Source organism: Bactrocera oleae, chromosome 4, assembly GCF_042242935.1.
Source record: "Bactrocera oleae isolate idBacOlea1 chromosome 4, idBacOlea1, whole genome shotgun sequence".
In the NCBI taxonomy this organism is placed as follows: domain Eukaryota; kingdom Metazoa; phylum Arthropoda; class Insecta; order Diptera; family Tephritidae; genus Bactrocera; species Bactrocera oleae.
The window spans coordinates 49,941,306-49,964,249 of NC_091538.1; the positions used below are offsets into that span (position 1 = coordinate 49,941,306).

At 35.1% G+C, this 22,944-nt stretch overlaps 1 protein-coding gene across 2 annotated transcripts in view; it reads left to right on the forward strand.

Annotated features, from left to right (window-relative positions):
- The window catches only part of LOC106624820 (GTP-binding protein Di-Ras2), a 79,466-nt gene that overhangs the window by 13,598 nt on the left and 42,924 nt on the right, over positions 1 to 22,944 (forward strand). For both annotated transcript variants that reach the window (XM_036376750.2, XM_070108607.1), the window contains exons 2-3: positions 4,966 to 5,133; positions 6,734 to 6,843. In XM_036376750.2, coding sequence (XP_036232643.2) covers positions 4,966 to 5,133; positions 6,734 to 6,843 — 278 coding nt within the window. The remainder of the gene's footprint in view (positions 1 to 4,965; positions 5,134 to 6,733; positions 6,844 to 22,944) is intronic.

The following is a 22,944-nucleotide window of genomic DNA, read 5'->3' on the forward strand; positions in this document are numbered from 1 at the left end:
TTTATCTCTCTCTTTCATTTTTGCTCCCTCTGTCTCTTACCTCTATTGTCTATGTCCATATTTATTGTATGGCTTAGTGAATCTATGGCATTTTTTAGGTTCAAACGACGTTTGTCTTTTCTTTCCCAAGAGCATCAGTCAAGAGCAATAGTCGATATAATAAGTATGCATACACAATATATCTAATTTATCTAAATCTATAAACTCAGTCACCTATCCGTTTAAAGTAAAAGATAAAAATATTTGCATTATTTTCGAAATAATTTGTCACCTAACCATAAAAAATCCCCGCAATTCTCAAGAGATTGTAACGGTTGCTAAAGATAGGTTTACACACACTATATCTTTGCTAAATGCCCAGCAACAAATCCGTCGGCAGCAAAAGCAAAAGCGAATCGCACACCCATAAATCTATTACCATATCGTTCATGGTGTATTAAGGTATGTGTTGCCTAGTAAATATATTAAAATGTGTGTGTATGTGGCTGTCGATTTATGCATAGCTAAGTTGAGAGCAATGTGTGTATAAATTTGATTAATGATGCGTGCAGCGACCAAACATGAAAACACACACAACAAAACCAATGGCGATAAACGCATCAACAATGCGACTACGAAGTTGTTGTAGTAGTTGTGCCAACGTCAAGGGAATTAGCGCTCATGGCTTGCGGCTGAATGGCGTGGCATTGCACATATTTATATGTATTAATGTATGTATGTACATTAGGGTGTCCGTTATTTACCAAGTTAATTGTGTTTTTGAAAACGCACCCTGAAGTTTCAGCTTTTGCCCTAAAATTAGAATTCAACTTAAACAAGCTCTTTATTATCAATTTAAACCGTGCCACAATCATTTCTTTTCCCATGTACATATATAATATGAGATTTCTTGATATTTTGCATTAAAAAGTGAACCTAAAACCATGAAAATGTGATATTCTATGGTTGTACAAAATTGTCTGTCCTGCAAACATGGTTCTTATGAGTTTTTCCATAAAAACATTCCTTTAAAAGTTATACGTGAAATGTACTGAGCATTCATACAAGCGATTTATACATTTTGTGTTGCTCATACGACATGGTGTACTATAAGAATACGGTATGTACATTTGATGCATATCTGTAACTGCGTATAAATTTTAAATTAATGTTTGTATAAAACACGAAAACCCGCTAACTTCGCCTGCTCAAGGGTGAGGGAGGTGCTCAAAAATTTCTTTATCTTGCCTTTGATCAGTCAGTTTGTATGAGAGCTTTATGTTATAGTAAGTATGTGCCTACTGAGAGGTAGCATGTAGAGCAGGAGGATAAGGTTCCTCCGAATGTTTGCTACGGTTAGCGACACGTAAGGGACTCGTATAAGTCTGATATATACAATCTAGATATATGTGTATATGTATGTGTGTGTGTGTGTGTGTTTTTTTTTTGTCGCTAGATGTAATTAATTTACATATTTTTCACTCCCCTAAATGCTTGAATAAATAAAGCTGTTTCTACTTGGCTGGCGGCGCATCACCGACTAGTCTTCTAAGTTTCGAAGCTTGTGTTTATGTTGTTCTTATTGCTTTACAATATTATAAATGCTTTAAATATTTGTACTTAACTCATTCTCCTTCTCGCTCACTGAGCTTGTGTATGTGTATGTATGAAGAGAGGTGTATGCTTTGAGATTCTAGCTTATCGAGTCTTCGCAAGTTAATGGCTGTAATGTTGGTTGAAATATTTTATAGCCAATATAAGTCGTATATGGTACATTAGCTTCGTATACAATAACGACATAGGATATTTATTGTGCGAATAATTTTTAAAGAGAGTACATCGAGACTAATCTCTATAGGGCACAATATGGAATAGAATTAAATAATTATATGTATGCAATATCTTATGAATACAATTAATAACTTTGCAATGAATATCTTTAGGGTATAATTGGAGATAGATTTGTTATAACTTTGTTAATTACGATATTGTATGATTTTTTACTAGTAGTTCATTTTGTAGGGTTTCGTGTGTAAAAGAGTACAATTAGTTTTCTTATTGGCTACGCTTAAGCAAAGAGAATATATCGTGCCAAGTAATCGAAAGTACTTAGATATACATTTTTTGGATATGTTTACGTTAGGTCGCAAAAAGTATAAATTAAAACTATAAAATATTATCCACCTTTGCCAAAACAAAGACAACTCGATTTCTTCGTATGCAATCAGCGATGATTGCTTTTTCGTAATAAAATTTTCTACTTCAGCGAACTTTAAGATGTCGAGGGCGTTTTAAATAATAAAATATAATGTCTACCTTTAATACTTTGAGTCGGGCGTTTGACCTCCCTACCGGAGATTCAATGAAAATGCGTCTTAAAATGTTTTTCATAAACGTCTCATTAACATTTCAAAAATTTCTTCCTAAAAATGTCATGCTGTCACATGCTGTGCACTTGCTCGAATCTTTCTCTTGACTTATCGTAATTGTTATCTGTCTGAAGAAGGTATCTTCTTAAAGCTTACGTTCTGATTAGAGATCTTTCGAGTGACCGTAATGCCAGGTTCCTCAACTGCGCTCCACTTGTTTCAACAAATAAATCTGTGGTACGTTAATTATAATGTGTCAGACTTTTATAGTATGAGTTTTCAAAGATTTTTCTAAATATTTCTCCCTTGCTACTGCTGATTAGCAACGTCGAATTTTTGTTTTTACTACTATCTTCTTCTTCATAGCGATAGAAAGCAGGTTATCGAAGGTGACCCTCAATACCATTCAGAAACCAAATATTATCGATCCTAATGTCTAATTTAAAACAGTAGATCTGGATACAGCTTTTGAATTTTGTAACGAGAGAAGGCCCCTGTGTTCTAACTTCCTCGCAGCAGTCTATACTTTTGATATCGGTCTAGCTGCCAGATCTATCCAACAACAACAATCATGTGTTCTTCTGAAATTAGCAATGCACCTCTCCTCTTGTGGCCACAGTCAGTTAACTTAGCCAAAGATAATAAAAATAACAATGTAATTTATAAGTATCACACATCAATGTATCATGAGTTGTAGTAAATAGATGATGTAATTTAGTCCCCAAAAATAATTTTTATATGTAAATTGTATAATTATGCTTTTGTCGAAATAATATCTTATTCCCTTTGATATTCTCTTAACGTAACGCTAAGTACTTCAGCGTAACCTTGAGACAGTACATCAGCTTCTTAAGGCAATCAAATTGTTCTTTTATTATTATTGCATCCTTTTGCTTTGTTTTTATTTGTTTGATCTTTTGACTTGAATTCGTTCATACTTGTAGCACAATTTCATTGCAACTAATTGAAATTTTCAATGCCAACCACAAACACACACACACCTGCACATTGCACCTGCATTCAAGATATGCATGTACGTGTGTGTGTGCATAAATAAATAGCTTGAATCCTAGACAGCAATCAGTGCCTTTGTGGCATTTAAAATCACAGAATCACAGAACGTTGGCATAATTGCAATTAGTTGCAAGCGTAATTGTTATTAATTGCAAAATATACAAGGTCTCGGCCGGGCACGCAAATGCAATAAAACGCCTTCACACAAAGTTGCTAGCTTAATAGACGAATAGAGAAAATGCTGTTTAACAATGGTAATATATATAAGCGCTTTGGCATTTGTGGACAGCATAGATACTAATGCATTTGCAATACTCTTTGAGAAATTCATATAATTATTTTTCATGTAATATCAATTGCCGATGTTTGTGCGTGCAGGTATTTGTGTGTATCGGTGTCAGAGAAATCGAATTATCTAGCATTATTAAAGTGCACACTAATTATTCTAATGTTTTTGCTGAAATTATTAATTGTTAGGAATTTAAACTAATTCACCCGCCATAAAAAAGTTACGCATACGCCGTGTTTTCCCAGCGAAAGTTTTTTAGTAAGTTAATAAAGAGTTAATATTCTGAGATTATGATAATTTCAGACTTCCTGCAATAAAAATGTTGAAATTTTTTTCTGTGACCAGTTTGTTTAAAGACTACTTAAGTCTTAGTAATATCTTCAAAAAATAAAGCAAATAATTGTTTGCCCGACTACCGAAGTAAACTAATCAAAGATAAAACTTTATCTATATAAAAGGGTTTAAAAAGACTTTTATATTGATTTTGATCGGTCATTCAGTTTGAATGACAACTATATGCTATAGTGGTGCGATCTGAACAATATGTTTGGAGATTTTAGCTATGCATTAGTTAAGCTCTCTATTCCACAATTTGTGAAGATATTGTTTCAAATATAAAAGTTATCAGTTTCAGTTTGTATGTTAACTATATGCTTTAATAGTTTGATCTAAATAATATGTACGGAGGTTATAGCGCTGCCTTAAATAATAGTTTGTGCCAAATTTAGTGTAGATCCCTTGTCAAATAAAATAGTTTATCACACTAGGAATTAAGCTTGATCAGTATTAGAATTGGAACCAATTCCGCCCCAATAATAATTCTGAAAATATTTTGAACTCCATATTCACTATTATTATAGTGCCGTGTTTGCATTTAATATATTTGTTTCTTTTTAGCTTTTTAATAAATTTTTAAAACAATTTTTCTTAAAAGAGGCGCTTAGGGAAAATCTTGGATCTTCTTGAGGGAACTAGTGAAATTTCATTATTTTAATACTACCAGAAAATGTATTTAAGTAAAAAATTACATATTCGCCATGAACTCTTATCTATCTTGCAGGCCGATTTGAAAACATTCCACGATACACAAACTAATTAAAAGTCAAATTGTTTACTATCAGCAAAGATTACGCATACACAATGCACTCCTACACATGTTGGTGTGTAACTATAAGACAGTTTATTTGAAAATAAAAAATAAAAACATTGCAAATTTTAAAATACCAAAAATTATTTATTTTCTTTTTTTGAACATTTTAGCGCTCTAACTAGTTATTATTTGCAAGCTAAATGATTTTCTTCTTGTATTTGCAGGTTGACATTTTAGACACTTCCGGTGATATGCAATTTCCCGCTATGCGTCGTCTGTCCATTGCTACCGCCCACGCTTTCATGCTAGTCTATGCGTCCACGTCTGCGTCAAGTTTTGAATGTGTCAAACAGTGTTTTGAGGAGATACGTGAGCAGCGCGCGGACTATCAGGTGAGTTTAGTTGTTTGCCGGTTGTTTGTAAAAACGATTACAGGACGTCAATTGAAGTGTGTATCAATGACTTTTATGGGCTTTTACAGTATATGGCTATGTGGTTGAAGGATTGTATTTTTCTGTGACTCCATGTGGTGAATCACATTTCTCTTTTTTTTAGTTATATATTATATATTCATACCGTTCGTAATTAAGCTTGCTAGTTCTAAACAATTTCCAAAGTAAGGCCAGTAGCAACATCGTACTTCGCAACTTTTATTAGTTTGAAAATCGCCCTGTTCAGGGCATAAAAATCAGCTTTCATTTCACAACATAAATTCAAACTGAATTTTTTTCCAATTTAAGCATGTACCGCCAATACTCATTCACACAAACACTTAACAACCTTCGTAGTTTATTTATGTTTTTATATATTTTAAAATTCACTGATTTCCAGAAACATATATTTGTTTGTGCGTTCGCTGCAAATCCGTAACAAAAAGTAATTAAAAATTGCAAGCAATCAATTTGCCAGAAAGCATTAAAATAACGGGAAACTGTCAATAAATGTGTGTGGCAGAAGAATTGCGTTCACCGTTAGCCACACGTTTACAGAAACATATGTATGTTTGGTGTGAAAAAGTCAGTAAATTTGCAATGTTAACCCGTCAATGACACAAAAAGAAAATAATAACGAATTCATTACAATTTACGAGCTCATATTTGCACATACACACTCACACCGAGAAGTGTGTTAACAAATATATGCTTAAAATATGTTTTGTTGTTGTTTTTCATACATTCATATGTTTGTTAGATTGTTCGTGACAACCAGTTTGACGTACAAATAAGTCGGCTTGCCGTGACATTCGGTGATAAACGAAACGATTTGTTAACTACATTGGAAACTAATGTGACATAAGCAGCGCAGAAAATCAAATGTTGCATGAAAAAAAAAACAAAAATGCTAGAAAAATGTTGCCAGGTTGTTAAATGTCACTTAACAGTCAGGAATCTAGTATTGAATTGATTGTTTAGAGTGACAAGTGACATGTGACAATTGACATTGGGATAATCAATTTCTAATAGTCATGTACATATGGTTTTAAGATGGTTAAAAATTTCTATAATTTATATGTCAAATAAATGTACAATTCTCTTATTAGTCAAACTTCTCGTTGATAGCCAATTTTTTTAAATTTCGAAATAAGCGCAGCTTTTAAGCTTTAGAATCTTTTAATTTGTATTATCCTTATATAGTTGATTAATAGGTGGTCTTTTGAACTGGAAGCTGAGATTTTTATAAATTATTTATATAAAGGAGAATATAAATATTTCTAAACCCTGAACAGGGTCATACGAACTGAACGATTGAAATAAAGTTCTTTTACGAAAACATGTTTTATTTATGAATTTTTATATATATTATATATATATTCGGTGGAATAGCCCATGATGAAGAGACTTTTACTTAGTGCTATTTCACTTACCCTAAACTAAAGCCCAGTCAATCTCAACCCCAATTAGATTCACACATATATACAAACATATAAATAAACTGATATTTTCACGTTTTTTTTCCTGTTTTTTCTTTTGTCATAAAACGCTACCACCAAAGGATATTCCCATTGTAATCGCCGGCAATAAATCTGATTTGGCCAATACACACCGAGAGGTTCGACTGGAAGAAGTCACGGACTGGGTCTACTGTGAATTGCCGCGTTTAAGGTGAGTTTGATCAAATCTAAAATTATTTATGTGCATTGTGTGTATGTCTCTTCTTAACTGTATGTGTGTGTGTAACGTAGGTATTTTTATGGCCTTAGTGTCTGTAAACACAAATTTCTGTGTTTCATTGTTGTTGTTTCATTCACGCCGTCGTCTCGTTTTGATTTATGTGGTAAACCCGAAACAGCTTCTACCTCCTGCGGTTTGTAACACATTTGAGTGTGTGTGTATTGTATATGTACAAAAATTGTGTTTTGAATAAATAAGAGAAGATGAAAAATGCGTTTGTTCGAACATGTCCGTTTTGAGCGAGAATGTACCGATTTTCAATTGACTGGGATACAGTTATGCAAATTGCCGGAATAAATATGCTGCAGCCGATAACAGTTAATATGCTTGATCAAGCATAACGATGTAAGCGAGATAAATGCTTGAGTACGTGTGTACAGCTTATACAGGGTAATTCATATAGCAGTTTATTTGTAAAATTTTATAAAAAAAATTATGAATGCTAATAAAACTACAACGGGATATTCTAATACAAAAATTAATGCTCTGCAAAAACGTGGTTTTTCGTCTTAAATAAACTCCTTCAATAGTTGAAAGAAGATGCAATTAAATTATGCATCAAATGTACCGCATTCATGCAGTACACCGTGTCGTATGAGTAACATATACTTTATAAAGCACTTATGCGAGTATGAATGCTGAAAGTAAATTACATATTTGCAGAGATATATTAAAGTCAACTTAAATAAGAAATAGCTAAAGAGTTTTACCGGAGAATGCATATATAAATACGGCTTAGTGTGATCAACTCCAAATGCTTATTGAATTCCTAACATATAACGGGTGATTTTTTTCGGGGTTTAGAACTTTAAATTGGCATTACTGTTCAAGATAGCGACCGATTTAACAGCTGTCAAGTGATTTATTCCCAGTTTAGTTTGGCAATTCATCATGAATAGACTCACGCCTGAACAACGCTTGCAAATAGTGCAATTTTATTTCAAAAATAATGGTTCTGTGCGTAATTCGTATGGCGGTCTATGTTCATTTTATCGTCGACGAAATCGTCCACCAGAACAGTTAATTCGATTAACCGTGGACCGTTTTCGCACCACGTTTTCTCTTATTGATAACTCGCATCTCGAGACGCCGTACGGTGCGTACAGAAGAAGCTATTGCTGCTGTAGAGCGTAGCATTGAGGAAGACCCGAATGAGTCCATCCGCCATCGAGCACAGGAATTGGATCTGTGTCCATCCACTTTATGGAAGATTTTGCGGAAGGATCTTGGTTTGCGGGATTACAAAATCCAAGTCGTGCAAGAACTGAAGCCAAAAAGAGATTGTCGTTGTTCCCGATTTTCATAAGCGAATTTTGTTCAGCGATGAAGCGCACTTCTGGTTGAATGGCTACGTCAACAAACAAAACTGCCGCATTTGAAGTGAAGCTAATCCGCAAGTTTATGTCGAAACACCGTTACATACAGAAAAACTAACTGTTTTGTGCGCTTTATGGGCTGGTGGAATCATTGGTCCGTACTTCTTCAAAAACGATGTTAGCCAGAACGTTACAGTCAAAGGTGATCGGTATAGAGCCATTATTACTAACTTTTTCATACCTGAATTGAACAACTATGATGTCCGAGCTGTGGTTCCAACAAGACGGCGCAACATGTCATACAGCTCGTGCCACAATCGATTTATTGAATGACATTTACATTAAGTCATCGAAAATTGGACGTCCAGATTGGACTACATCCGAGCCTGCCGTGGTGGTCATATGCCAGAAATCATATTTAAAATGTAATGCCACCAGATTATTTTCGGATAAATAAAATGCATGTCAATCGAATAATCCATAGTTGTTTTATTGCAATTTAAAGTTCTATACCTCTAAAAAGCACCCTTTAGTTCTTAACATTCTCTGACAACGAAATATTACGTATAGCTTATTATATTAAGAGAACATATCCAGTAAAAACTGCTATAAATTGGCCACAGCTCACATCACGGTATTTCCAAAACAAACAGATGTTGGGTTTTGAATACAGCACAATATTTACTCACTAGCTTTGTAATTTGGTGTGATTCGCTTTAGTTAACGACTAGCAGATCACTATATGTGCCATCCCACTTAAGGAAAGAGGACTTTATATAGACAATGAGATGTGAATATCAAACTTTTAATATTACAGCTTTACAAATACAGCTTGGTTGAAGAGGTGGTTGGGCTCACCAAGAACAAGCACTACTAGCTCAAAATTTTTTTTGAATATCGCGCAATTATTAGATTCTTTGTTTTGAAAGGTATAAAATCAAAGGAAGTTTATGAACAACTATTAGAAGTGTATAAGTAGTCCTTCGAAACGCTAACGCTGGACGTACTAGGCTTAAAGACGATCTACGCGAAGGACGACCAAAATCCGCAACCACACCAGAAATCATTGATCAAGTTCGTAATATTGTTAATCAAGATTCAAGTTTGACTAAGCGTGAAATTGCTAATGCCATACACATCTCAGATGAAAGAATACTTCATACTTCACATGAAGAATTACATATAGCTGTTTGGAAAGTTAGTGCCGCACACGTTAACAATTCAACAAAAACTGGATCGAAAACAAATTTCTCAGCATAATTTGGAACCTTTTAAGCAGAGTAAAACCGATTTCTTGCAGAATTTCATACTTATGGATGAGGCTTGGATCTACCATCATGATCCTAAATTGAAACAAGAACGTTTACAGTGAACTGAAGGTGGTTGTTCAGCTTCAAAGCAGGTGAAGTCACAACGATCAGCACAGAAGGTTATGGCATCAGTTTTTTGGGATGCAATATTTTGTTGATTGATTACCAATCAACTCTGAATATTATAGCAGCCTTTTGGATCAGCTGGATGAAAAAATTCATGACAAAAGACCTGGTTTGCAGCACAAAAAACAATGACAACAAGTAAGGAAGGGCTAAGTTCGGATGTAACCGAACATTTTATACTCTCGCAAAGTCAAATGGTATACTCGTTTGAGATTTCTTTGTGGATTGACTGATATTTTCGGTAGAAGGTCAACTATAGGCACTGGGGTCCACATATTCAGTACCTAGGGGCTTGAACAGTTTTGGTTCGATTTAGAGAATTTTTGGTCACAAGGTGGCATACTTTAAACGTATTATTCACGCAAAGTTTTACGCTGATATAATCATTGTTGCTTGATTTGCATAGTGGAAAGTGAAAGAATCAAGTGGTATTTAAAATGGTGTCATATGGAAAATAGGCGTGGTTGTAATCCGATTTCGCTCATTTTCGCACTATGACATAGAAACATGAAAAGAACGTCACGCACCGAATTTGGTTGAAATCGGTTAAGCAGATCTCAAGATATGGGTTTTCACCTAAAAGTGGGCTGTGCCACGCCCACTGTCTAATTTTGAACGCGGTTCCTATAAAGTCATCTTATACCATCTCAGAGATAAAATTTAATGTCTCTGGCGTGTTTAGTGCTTGATTTATCGCGCTTTTAGTAGTTTTTAACAGTACCGTTATATGGGGAGTGGGCGGAGTTGCCACCCGATTTCAACTATTTTCACACCGTCAATAGAAGTGGTAAAAACATTTGCTTCTAGTGAATTTTGTTATTATAGCATTAGCAGTTTAGGAGATATGCACATTAAACCTATTAGAGGCGGGACCACGCCTACTTTTTTAAAAAAAGTTTTAACTGCAGATGCCCCTCCCTAATGTGATCCTGTGTACCAAATAACAGTCTTGTATCTTATTGCGGAGCTTAGTTGTGGCAAGTTATTTGTTTTGGATTAATGGCGTTTTGTGGGCGTGGCAGTGGTCCGATTACGCCCATCTGCAATACCAACCGTCTCACGGTACCAAGAAACATGTCTACCAAGTTTCATAAAGATATCTCAATTTTTACTTAAGTTAGAGCTTGCACGGACGGACGGACGGACGGACAGACAGTCACCCGGATTTCAACTCGTCTCTTCATCCTGACCATTTATATATATATAACCCTATATCTAACTCGATTAGTTTTAGGTGATACAAACAACCGTTAGGTGAACAAAACTATTATACTCTGTAGCAACAGGTTGCGAGAGTATAAAAATGTAGTTTCACAATTACAAAATACAACAAATTAAAGTACGAATTGCTTGAGTGTCCACCGTATTTAGTAGATTTGTCTCCCAACGAATACTACTACTTCAGAAACCTGAAACCATTCCTTCGTGGAAAGCGTTTTTTGTCGAATGAAGATGCTATTACAATCGTAAACGTATTGGAGGATCATTAGAATAAGTGTATTGAAGTTAAGGGAGATTATATTGAATAAAAAACACTATTTTTTCATTTCGAGCTCAGAAGCAACTAACCTGTATATTTCATTCCGAAGATGGCCGCTTCGGAGGGAGGTAACTAGGTCAGTGAGCTGCGCTGCACTTTATTTCATGACATTTTTTCATAAAATTTTTTAGGTAATTTCGGTTACATGATTGGCGTTTTAGTAAGAATCCCTAACTTTTTTTAAAATATACTATAGCCTATGTTCACCGGAGAAAATATGGCTTCCAACCGTGTGTCTATCTGTATATACGTAAACTAGTCCTTCAGTTTTTGAGATATCGATCTGCAATTTTGCAGACGTTCTTTTCTCCCAAGAAGCTGCTTATTTGTCGAGACCGCCTATATGGGGTCATTATAGTATATGGCCGCCATACAAATTGAACAATCTAAATCAAAATACCACTTTAGCATATAATCAAGTGCGAGACGAGATATCTTCACGAAATTCAATATAGGTTATTATCTTAGGCAATAATGCAATTTCCGAAGAAATTGTTCAGATCGCATACAGCTTCCATTCAAACTGAACGATCGGAATCAAGTTCTTGTAAGGAATCTACTTGTTCATGTATTAAATAGGTAAACCGTAATCTTAGTATGCCTAAACAGATTGGTTGGATTTTCTGAAGTCGAGGTCATGTGCTAATAAACCACTACTGATTAATATCCTTAAGTAATGCCTCGCTAGAAATAGGAACTGTGTGATAGAGTAGTTGGAAATGGGATAGCTCACCTTCGCAAAAGTGTGAGATGTAGCAAGGAGAACACATAATGTATGTAGAAGCATACGCGAACCCTTAGAGTAAAATGAATCACCATTATCGGTTGAACTATTCCCACCCGATAAAAGTTAATGGCAGTTCGCTAATTAAACAATTTATAGGATGATTATATTTCAAAGGAATTTTATTTAAATTTAATTTCTAAGAAGGATTACAATTCAATATAACCACCTAATCAAAGAGGGGAAACGAACTATATATCAAGGTGGATGGGTGTGTGTTTTTGTGAAGGTAAAACAAGAGGGTGCGTAGTGACATCTGTTGACATGAACCGCAGTTAAACGGATTTCCGCGCTTACACATTTCTCGGTTGGTGGGTAATTGTGTCGCCGCCAGCAACAGTTGCAACTGCGATTGTGAAATCGGTGCAATCAGTGCAAGGCAATACAACACAGCGCCAAACTAAGTGATGCAATGCAATCTAGTAATTATTGCAGCAAATCGAAAATGGCGGTTTCCACTAAGCGACACTTTCCTCGCCTTTCCTACACTCCCCAATCTACTTTTTACTCAATGGAGCGCAAATGTTTTCCATATGCCAGCGTACACATAACAAATCAACAGACCAAGCTAACAATAGAAAAGGAAAAAATAAAAAAACAAACAATCAAGCTGCTGCTGTGACCGTTTAAATGTAGCAACAACAATGCGGCGGCGTTGCGAAATAAAATTAAAATGCAAACAAAGTGGCGACTAAGAAATCAAACTGTGAAGTAAAATTGCATGCACATACACATATAAACATGCATACGCAAGTAAACGCGGGAAATTAGCGGTTGATGAAATCGGCGAAGCAAACAACCGCAAAAGTACAAGTTGTTGGCTTATAATGTGCAAAATGCTCACCAAATGGAAATTTACAAGATCAACGGGGAACCATATTTTATCCGCCCTCCTGTGTTGCGCTGCATTTATATTTAAATAATTAAGTTTAATTTTGAGTTTAGACTGCATATCGAAGGGAATAAAGTTAGCGTTTGCTCGGCAATACACATTAAAACTAAAAATAGGTAAATAGATAGCATGCATTTAAATATGTTTGTTCTTGAAATTTCATGATTCGTTAACAATACATTTGAAAACTTAATAAGCAAGCCACTTTCTGAACTTAGCAGTATGTCTTCTGCTTTGATCCAAAAGCTTCCGGACTTTTTGCATAAAATTTTAATCAATAAGACAACCTCTTAAAAATGAGGCCGGTGAAAACGTAAACGTCAATGGCGACCGTTATCGCGCCATGATAACCGACTATTTCACGCCTGAAATTGAAGGTCCTGATTTCGGCAACATTTGGTTTCAACAAGACGGCCACTTCCCACACATCGAATCAACCAATGGATTTATTGAAAGAACACTTCGGTGAGCAGACAATTTCATATTTTGCGCCGGTCATTTGGCCACCAAGATCTATCACACGATCCCACCATTAGACTTTTTCCTATGGTGATATGTAAAGTGTAAAGTCAATGCGAACAATCCCGCTTCGATTCAGGCCTTACAAATATGGTCCAAACTTTTTCGATGGGGTTAGCAAAGGTATATGGCGCGAAGGTGGCATTGTACTGTTGTTAATTTCGACATTATCTTCTAAATACTCAATGAGCACATCATCCAACATCTAAATATATTTTTTCGAATCCATTTTCATTGTAATAAAACATACTTTGAGCTTTCCGTGGTAGACAAATCCACCCAATATCATTACAGATCCACTGTCGAAATTTACGGCCCATTCTTGGGGTATTATTTTAGCGCAGATTATGCCAGTGATAACTGAATCCATCAGGTACTTTATGCGCATGGGTAAGTTGTGGTTTTTTTTACTTGGTTTTTTATACTTTATGTTTCTGTCTGCAGCCAAAATATTTTGAACTCTGCTTTTTCCAATTGTTAGATTTAATGTTGCTACTATTTCAGAGGCACTCAACCGATTTTTATTAGCTTCTTCTTGAACAATATTTACTTGCCGGCGAGTTATCTTGGTATTTCGCTTTGATTAATTATTGGATATGCCATATTTATTTCCCAATCTAAGAAAATGTCTCACGACTTTCTCTAACCTCTTGACTTGCCGGCTGATTGCTGTATTAGAAAGAACATTTTCTTTAAAAATTTTCATTTGGCTCTTTTCCACATCATTTCTTTTTTCTAGCCATTTTAATCAGTTTTAAGCTACTGTGCTTTTTACTCATCACTTGGAAAGGCCGATTTTCTATTAAAACTTTAAATTTTATTAAATTTAAATTTTTTGCTGGACTTCATACACAGTGAACTGAACTTCTGCCGCAGTGCTTAAGAATAAGCAATTTGTTATAAAAGCGAAACTTTTAAAGAAAATATTTTGTTTTTCAATTTTTTCTTTTTAATATATGTCATAGTCTTCAAAATAATCACTAACATGTCTATATGAGCGGGTCTGTTAGTTTGCCGAACAGAAAAAAGTTGCCGACATCTTTTCTATCGCATACTTTACATATCTCTTTTGGCATCAATCATACTCCAAACTTTCATTAGAACGTGTGGCCTCCTTATGAAAATGTGGCTTCCATATTTTTTTAAAAATGTTCATAAAACTAGCTTCTAGCTTTAAATAATAACTTAAAAATAATAAATAAAATTATCGCATTGCAAGTCCTTAAAATCACAATACCATCGTGTCAGGCTTAATTATACAATTATATATATTCAAAATTTGATTTAAATCATTTATGCTCCATTGGTGAGCGTATATTCCTAAAATTGTATTTTAAAAATATTTCGATAAAAGACGAAAATAGTTTAATTTCTGCTTGAATGGAGCTCGACACTTTTAGCTTCCCTGTCTAAATACATATGTGAAATGTGTCCCGTGCAGATTGGGAAATTCAAAACCAAAGTTAAACGTTCACCCAATTAACTATAACAAAGGCTACGAAAATAGATCCCCGCCTTCGAAATAAATTCGTAACTATCTCAGCACACATACATCGACAACAGCGCACATTTGAATGTAACAAATAACGCAAAAACAGATTTTTAGGCGCCATGACACTACTGCCACTCACACAAGTTCTAATACATTAAAAAACCAAGTCCCGTTAACCTATGCACACCCACATGCACACATATTTTGGCACAAAAGCTACGTGGGCGGACAGTTCACCGACTGACTAACTGACTGCTTGGCTGACTAAAAATTGTATCAGTGTTATCTATTCTGCCTTAATTGCCTTCACTACACTTTTTCCATAAAACCAGCACCATTCTGTTAGCATTTGGATATGTATGTATGTGTGCATTTTCACGCGGATCATGTACGCTCACCTTTGTTGCCTACCTTTGGGATCTTTTTACAAAAAAGTAATGATTTAAGTATTCGTCAGCGCCGACTGCTCCAGCAGCCGCCATTGTGTAATTTTGCATTTGCTCGGATATTTTTACATTTTACTTTTCGTGTCAGTGACAGTGACAAATTGTCCCTGACAACGTGTGAGCGACACACTTAGCCACAACTAACACACTGTCACATGCTCTATACGTGGCATTCACAGATTTGGTAATATATCACATATTTTTTTCACTTCCATTTTGACATAAAGTTTTGTAATTGTTGAAATTTTTTTTTAATTATGAAAGTGGTAAAATAAAAATATTTGAGTAATGTTTCAAAATGCATTTTAAAGCTTGTAAGTTTTTTATTTATGACAAATACTAGTATTAAAAATAGCTCGAAAACAAGCAGTGCAATGAATGAATATGTTCGGATAGAGGATTTCGCATCTTTCATACATTTAACACCAGGATTTTAATATTGTAGTTGTAAAACATATTATAATTTATCCAAATAGAACATTTAAATTAGGTGGCAACCCTTCCCTAAAATATCTTATTCGTTATTTTCATAAGCCCCTTTAGGTTGATATTCATATTGTAATAATTTTTTTACTTTCGCAACATAATGCTACAAAGTATAAAGTATAATAGTTTTGTTCACCTAACGGTTGTTTGTAACTAACTTGTAACTAAAACTAATCGGGACAGATATAGGGTTATAAATATATAAATAACCAGGTTAAAAAAACGATTTCAATTAAAAGTGACTATCTATCTATCCGTCCGTTCAAGCCGTAACTTGACAGAAGAAGTTCGGTACTGTATATGGGCGGAATCAAACCATTATCACGTCCATAAACGCCATTGATCAAAAACTTATAAAATGTCATAACTAAGCCGAAAATTAAGATACGAAAGTGTAATTTCATACAATAAATCGTATTATGATGGGGCATCTGGGGGAAACGTAGCCCCGCCCTTAATAGGTTTAATGTGTATATCTCCCAAACCCCCCTAGCTATGTCAACCACATTTATAGAGGAGAAATATTTTCAACAACCCTTCAATAGTTTGAAAATAAGTGAAATCGGTTGATAACCCCGCCCATTCCCCATATACCGGTTTTGTTGAAAACTATTGTACTTAATGTGCATTATTTCCGCGACTGAACACGTCAGCAATATAAAATTTTACATCCAGAATGGCACGAAAGTAAATATAGAAGCAAACCTATATTTTAGGAACCAATAGACCAATTTTTCACCAAATTTGGTGCATATTACTATACTGACATTAGTAAGTATGTCACATTGTGAAAATGGGCGACATGTCTACCACCCATATAACATATAATATTATTGTACAATTTTAAATTAAGTCTAAAAGTGAAAATCAAAACTAAAGGGTTAATGCCAAGTGAAATTATTTCCAATTAAAAGACAGAAGCTATATTCCTCTAAACTCTCAGATGGAAAAGTTTTAACCTGTTGGAGCCAACACCGGCTAAGCAAGTCAATGCAGTGAAAGAGAGTTCAGTTACAGAAAAAAAAATTTTATTTAATTAATTTTTAAAATTTGCAAGTTCGTAAAATTTTTAAGAATTTTTCGCTTCCGCTCTTTGTGATTTTGTTTGTACGAAATATATTTTGTCAAATAGCTAAACTCGTTCATCCATTACTTCTGGTTAGTCCCACATTTTGCTCAAAATCTGATTTGACACCTTTTCAAATCCTCCGAAAATTATGATACAGTTATCCTGGCCTTCACTTACAAGCACTTTTGAGAGCATGTTTCAATTTGAACTTGAACTTTTTCAGTCACATAAACTGATCACCACTCGCGGTGAACAGTGTCAGCATCTATGTATGCATGTGTGGTTGTGTTTATTTACGGTCACAATGGTCGCGGCGTATTGCAGTCCACAGGTAAAAAACGAAATTGTGTGAGAATAATAAAAATTGCAAGCGCAACAATAACAGTAAATTTGAAGTACAACAATAACGGTAAATTGCAAAATGCTGGCCGCTCCCGCAGGTACTTAGGGCCAACATGTTATGCATATGATGCTACGAGTGGTTGGTACGTATATATGTACATACATGCATGTATATGCTCTTAATAAACGATTAACCGCTAGCCGCTGACCACAGAGTTGTATGCGGCTTGATTGCATTTATATTCTGCATTACACGAATATGCGTTTTTGTGCATGTTTTCTTGTGGTTCAATATAAAGGGTGAACCGATGTGGATTTTTTACAGATTTTCGATTTTGAAAATGTTTAAATTTAAATTTAAAAAATTTAATTTCTGTGTTATACTACAAGCCATGTTAATATATTAAACTGTATGAGCTAATATATGGGGCATCTTTTTCGTCCAAGCACCTTCAGAGAAATGATTATTCGTTTGTCCTAGATTCTCTGTCTTCACCAGACTAGTTAAGAGTCACGAACCGAAGCAACAGAGTCCTTCGACTGCAGTCCTAGACGGCAACATAATAAATTTAGGATTAATGTCACTAACTAAATTAGTACGCTTATTAGTTATAACGTATATAGGAACTCGTATCATCAAGCTTAGGACACTATTTGAAGCCTTTCTCTACTTTGGACATTAACTATTCCACAAATACTTTCAAAAAACCCAGGGTTGCCTAGCTGTAATTACCTCACCAGACTCTCTTCAGAACACAACTGTTCTCCCTTCCATTTTAAGACTTACTAAGTTCCAGAACCCTGCTGTTCCACGTTACAAAATAAAACTTGGTCTCAATGAAGACTTACTCGGAGCAATACATTTCTCAGGCAATAAAATTTTTATATTTATTAGTAATAGATTATCTCCGATAAGACACCTTGTATAAAGAGAATACTTGTACCTTAGCACGCAGCTACTGCGCTTAAAAAAATATTTCGTAATAACTACCACTTCAATCAAGAATCCATTTTATTAAAGACCCAAATGTAGCACCCTTTATGCATTTTGTAATTAAAGAGATTTTGTCACGTTACAGGTAACACGTGGGTCAATAGCAACTGACGCGCATACTCTTCAAATAGCTTACACACACATATAACGGTATAACGGTAAACACATGCAACCACTGTAATGTAATCTGCCACAAAGCAAATCAAGTTTTTAATCCTCAACTCTCCACGGTGCCGAGCCGACATCAAAGTTAATGGCGCGATGGTGGAAAATGGTACGGCTCGTGGCTCTGTGGCACTGACACCGTAACGGTGTGCATACGGCAAATTTACAATATATTTTCGACACAAATTGCCGCTTACAAACGATCGCTTTGCGTGCAACAAGCAAACAATGTGTCCTTGCATATTTATATATTTTTTCGTATGTGTGCGTGTGAGTGTGTGTATGTGTGATGCGGCTACTTGTCAGCAGCGGCGACGGCGCGACGCGCACAACTTTCAGCTGCATAATGGCCGTTATCGTGTTACATAAATAAAAAAAGATCCGCATGCAGACAATGGTGTAACAGCATAAAGCGCAGACAGTGGCATATATGGGTGCACACACACAAACACACTCTTGAACGCTTGTTAAGCAAGCCTAGTGTTGCTACCAATTGGCGACGTTGCATGTGCATTGTTGCACGTGCCACACGCTATGCTATTTTACCGTTATAGACCGCCCTCAACAATTCATGTGCATTGTTGCTGTTGCATTTTGAGTTCTGTTTTCAACGGCGAGGTTGTGGGCCTACTGTGGCGCCACATAACGGTACTAATATGAGTTGTAAATTTCGGGTGCACTCTCTACCTCTCTCTCCTCTCTCTCTCTCTTACATTCTATATGAAAGTATCAAAGAGAATAGAAGATTGAAAATATGAAAGTAAAGAATTAAAAATAATTGTATTTGCAAAATTATGTTATTGTAACTGTAAATATTAAAAACACACGTGTACAAAGTTGAAGAATTATTTTTGGACAGGTGGAGGAGTACACTGTCGAGAACTTGCACTCAAGATTAGTGAAAGGATGGTAAAACTCCTCATCTTTATCATCGAGTTATTTTATGATAAGACTGGCCACAGCGATATTGTCGGAAATTGTTAGGCTGACGAAATTGATAGGACTGGTACTTCTGTCTCAATACCTGCGGAATGGGAACGGGTAGGAGCTCTGTTGACTTCTTATGTTTCAATACTTTACAGTTGGGCCTTAAACCGGCTCAGCAAGCGTTGGTCAGAAATCAGCAGCTGAGCAGTCGCAAGCTCCTTCTGGCCCAGCGTAAATCGTAAGATGTCTAGGGAACTCTTCAATGGTTGTAGAAGTTCTAACTGGACTCCGATCGAGACTCATGCAGTAGAATTGAACATTTTACCGTATACCAGCTGCATCAGCTGTTTTGAAAGAAGATGAGATGGAATCTTCTCAAAACTTCCTCCTCGAATGTCCCGCTTTTCTCAGATCAAGGCACAAATACCTCGCATTTCATACTTTCAGACATCCAGGTGAAATGACGAAAATAGAAATAAAATATCTTAGCAGATTTGTGATGAGTTCAGGCGTTTTTGCCGTTAGCTGATATCCAACTGCAGGAGTTATTCGTCTGGCTTCAAAATTGACTGTACATAACCGTCTAAGTGTGATCTCCAGCCATCATAAGTGATCAGGAAAGCGAGACGAGTTGAATTTCGAGTAACTGTCTGTCTGTCATCTATCAAAATCGAAGCTACAACTGTTCAACCGACCCGACACCGAATATGCGGACCCCAGTTCCTACGGCGAACATTTCATCGAATATATCGGTCAATCTGTTTGATTGAAATTCAAGAAAATCCATTCCTGATAATACTATGTCTGTATGTCAAATATGAGTAGAATCGATCAATACTTTCCTTAGCTCCCCTTAGTGTTTAATGTTAAGTTTTGCCTACGCCTAAAAGTAAGTCCCCGGCTTTCATTCTTGCAAGTTGCAAGAGTATAAAATATTTGGTTACACCCGAACTTAGCCCATCCTTACTTGTTATTATTGTGCTTGTGTTTTGTATAGATCTTTTTCTTCAGAAGAACACTGACAAGTCAATAGATGATAAATAAAAAAATATGGCAACAAATCTTTTTTTAGGCTTAGAATTTGGCGTCACTTCTTATACTTACAAAATAAAAAATTCTAGTAACATGTGTTTTAGATTTGCGAAAAAAGCGATAATTTTTTCAACCTACGTGTCACAAAAAAAGTTTTGAGTCAACTATGCACAGTCTCAAACTCCAGACACCTCCTGCCTTTCCAAAATTGTTATTAAAAGTACATTGGTTGAGATTTTTGAGGAGCTTTAACTAAGCTTGGTTCAAGTTTTGCTGACTTCAGACTCTCTTTAAATTAAAAGCGGAAATAAACTATTTTTTATCAGACTTTAAACATGCCTGATCCAAATCCATCCATCCATCCAAATATACCACTTATTCATAAACCTTCTTTACTGAAATTGATGAAGCTATGAGTGATTTCAAAGAAAGACTATAAAATTAGGTTTCAAAAGCCGATTGAAAGGTCAACCAGAGACATACTTATGTATTATATGAAGACTTATAACATTGGATGTTATTCGAAATCAGTTCTACCTCACTTAGTTTTATTCGAATATAGCAAAAAGTTTTATTCCACTTCGTCGTAATTACTCTTGATAGGAACTCACGATTTCATGAATATGAAATATGCAAGAAATTCAAATTAAAACCAAAAATTAACTCTAAGAAAAATGTGAAAACACATCAAAGTGAACCCGTGCTTGAAATCAATAAATAAAACAAATAAAGCAGCAAAGTGCAAGTAAACCATTTTGCTGAAGCAAAAAAATAAATAAAATTTTCTTTAAAAAAAACAACTGAATGACCTTAACCTTGTAATAGCTGGTAGATTTAAAAATACCTCTCTCACAGCATACGAAAACACACCAAAAACACAAACACGCTGCGGCTTTGTTTCGCGCTCGAATTTTGCCTGGTAAAGCATGATTTTCGGTGTTGAAACGCTGGTAATTATAGCATCCCAGCTGACACAATGTTGACATGTTAAATATGCAAAGCCACAGGTTCAGTAAAGAAAAAACAACATACTACAACAAAAAATCAACAAAACAACAATGCAAACGTGAAACAATAGTTGTGAAGGAAAAAGTAACCGTTATAAAAACAACGTGTAAAATAATTGCACACACAGATCAGTGAATACAACACATACACGAGCGCATAAACAACCGGGAATGAAATACAGTAACAACAAAAACAAGAAAATCCTATTTGTACGAAATTCAATAAGTTTGATTTTTCTCGCAGTGTATTTTATACCAGCGAGTAGCGTCAAATTTTTAATTGGATTGACAATTTTAGCAGCTTCTAAAACTCTGTCACTGATGTTAAATTGTATTTAACCGAAAAGCGTATTCGATTAAAAAATTTTCGATTGACATTGCTTGTCGACAGGAGATTTAAATTTTGTTTAATAATTTTTCAGTGTTGTGATCTTTTTACATTTCATATCAATATTTGATCGCTTAGCTTACAGAATTACTATGTTTGCAAGATCATTTCGATCGAAAAATTAAAAAAAAAAAAACGTTAACTTCGTTCACAAATACAAAATACCTATAAATACAGACATGGCTAAATCGACTCAGCTCGTGACGCTGATCGTTTAAATATGGTATATATAATACTTTGTAGGATCTCCAACGTTTCCTTTTGAGTATCGTGGCAAACTTAATAGACCGTGTTCAGGGTATACAAATTTCCATTCCCAAATAAAAAAATAAAAAAATGTTAATTCCAAGTTTGTAATGAAAAAGTAAAAAAAAGTAAGGAAGGTCTAAGTTTAGAGGTAGCCAACCATTTTATGATCTTGCATCTTCCAAGAATCAAAGCCCTGAAATTCCTTCAGGTATTGGTAAAACTTTATGTTAAAGAATGTTGCGAAAGCATTATAAAATCGTAAATAAATTACAATCTAATTTGGTACCTGTCAGCTAAAGTTATATTAAAACACCTTCAAATGAGATATATGTATGTGATATTAACTCGACCGAAAAGGCTGTATTTATATTGAGTTGATCAGGAAAACATCAACCGGAGGATCGGAATTCAGCCACATAATTTTTTAGAAAAGTTGTCCATTTAATTTTATTAAAATATCACACGTTTTGACTAACCTGAACGGTTTAAAGTAAGGTGGGAAAACGGAAATCATATTATGGGCTGTATTGGCGATGGAAAAAAGGTTGATTGCTGATTGCATTAATTTTGACATTACTCAGGTATACTTGAGAACATATTTTGAATCAATTTTATATATAAATAATACACACTGACCGACATATTCACCATAAAACTTGTTATAATAATGAAAATCATTATAAGTAGTATATATATGGGAGTTGGGGGTAGTATCGACCCGTTTTCATTAGAGTACCTCCCATACTATCATCAATCTTATGGAGTAAAGTCAGCCGGCTGTTCGAAAATCCTGATATTAGTTATATGGGGGATAGGTCAAGTTTTCGTCCAATTTTAGGCACAAAGATACACTGTTATGAGTAAAACGCGCCCTCTTATTGGCCGATATATGCGGGATAAAGTCAACCGGAAGTTCAAAAGTCTTTATATACATATACAGACATACTA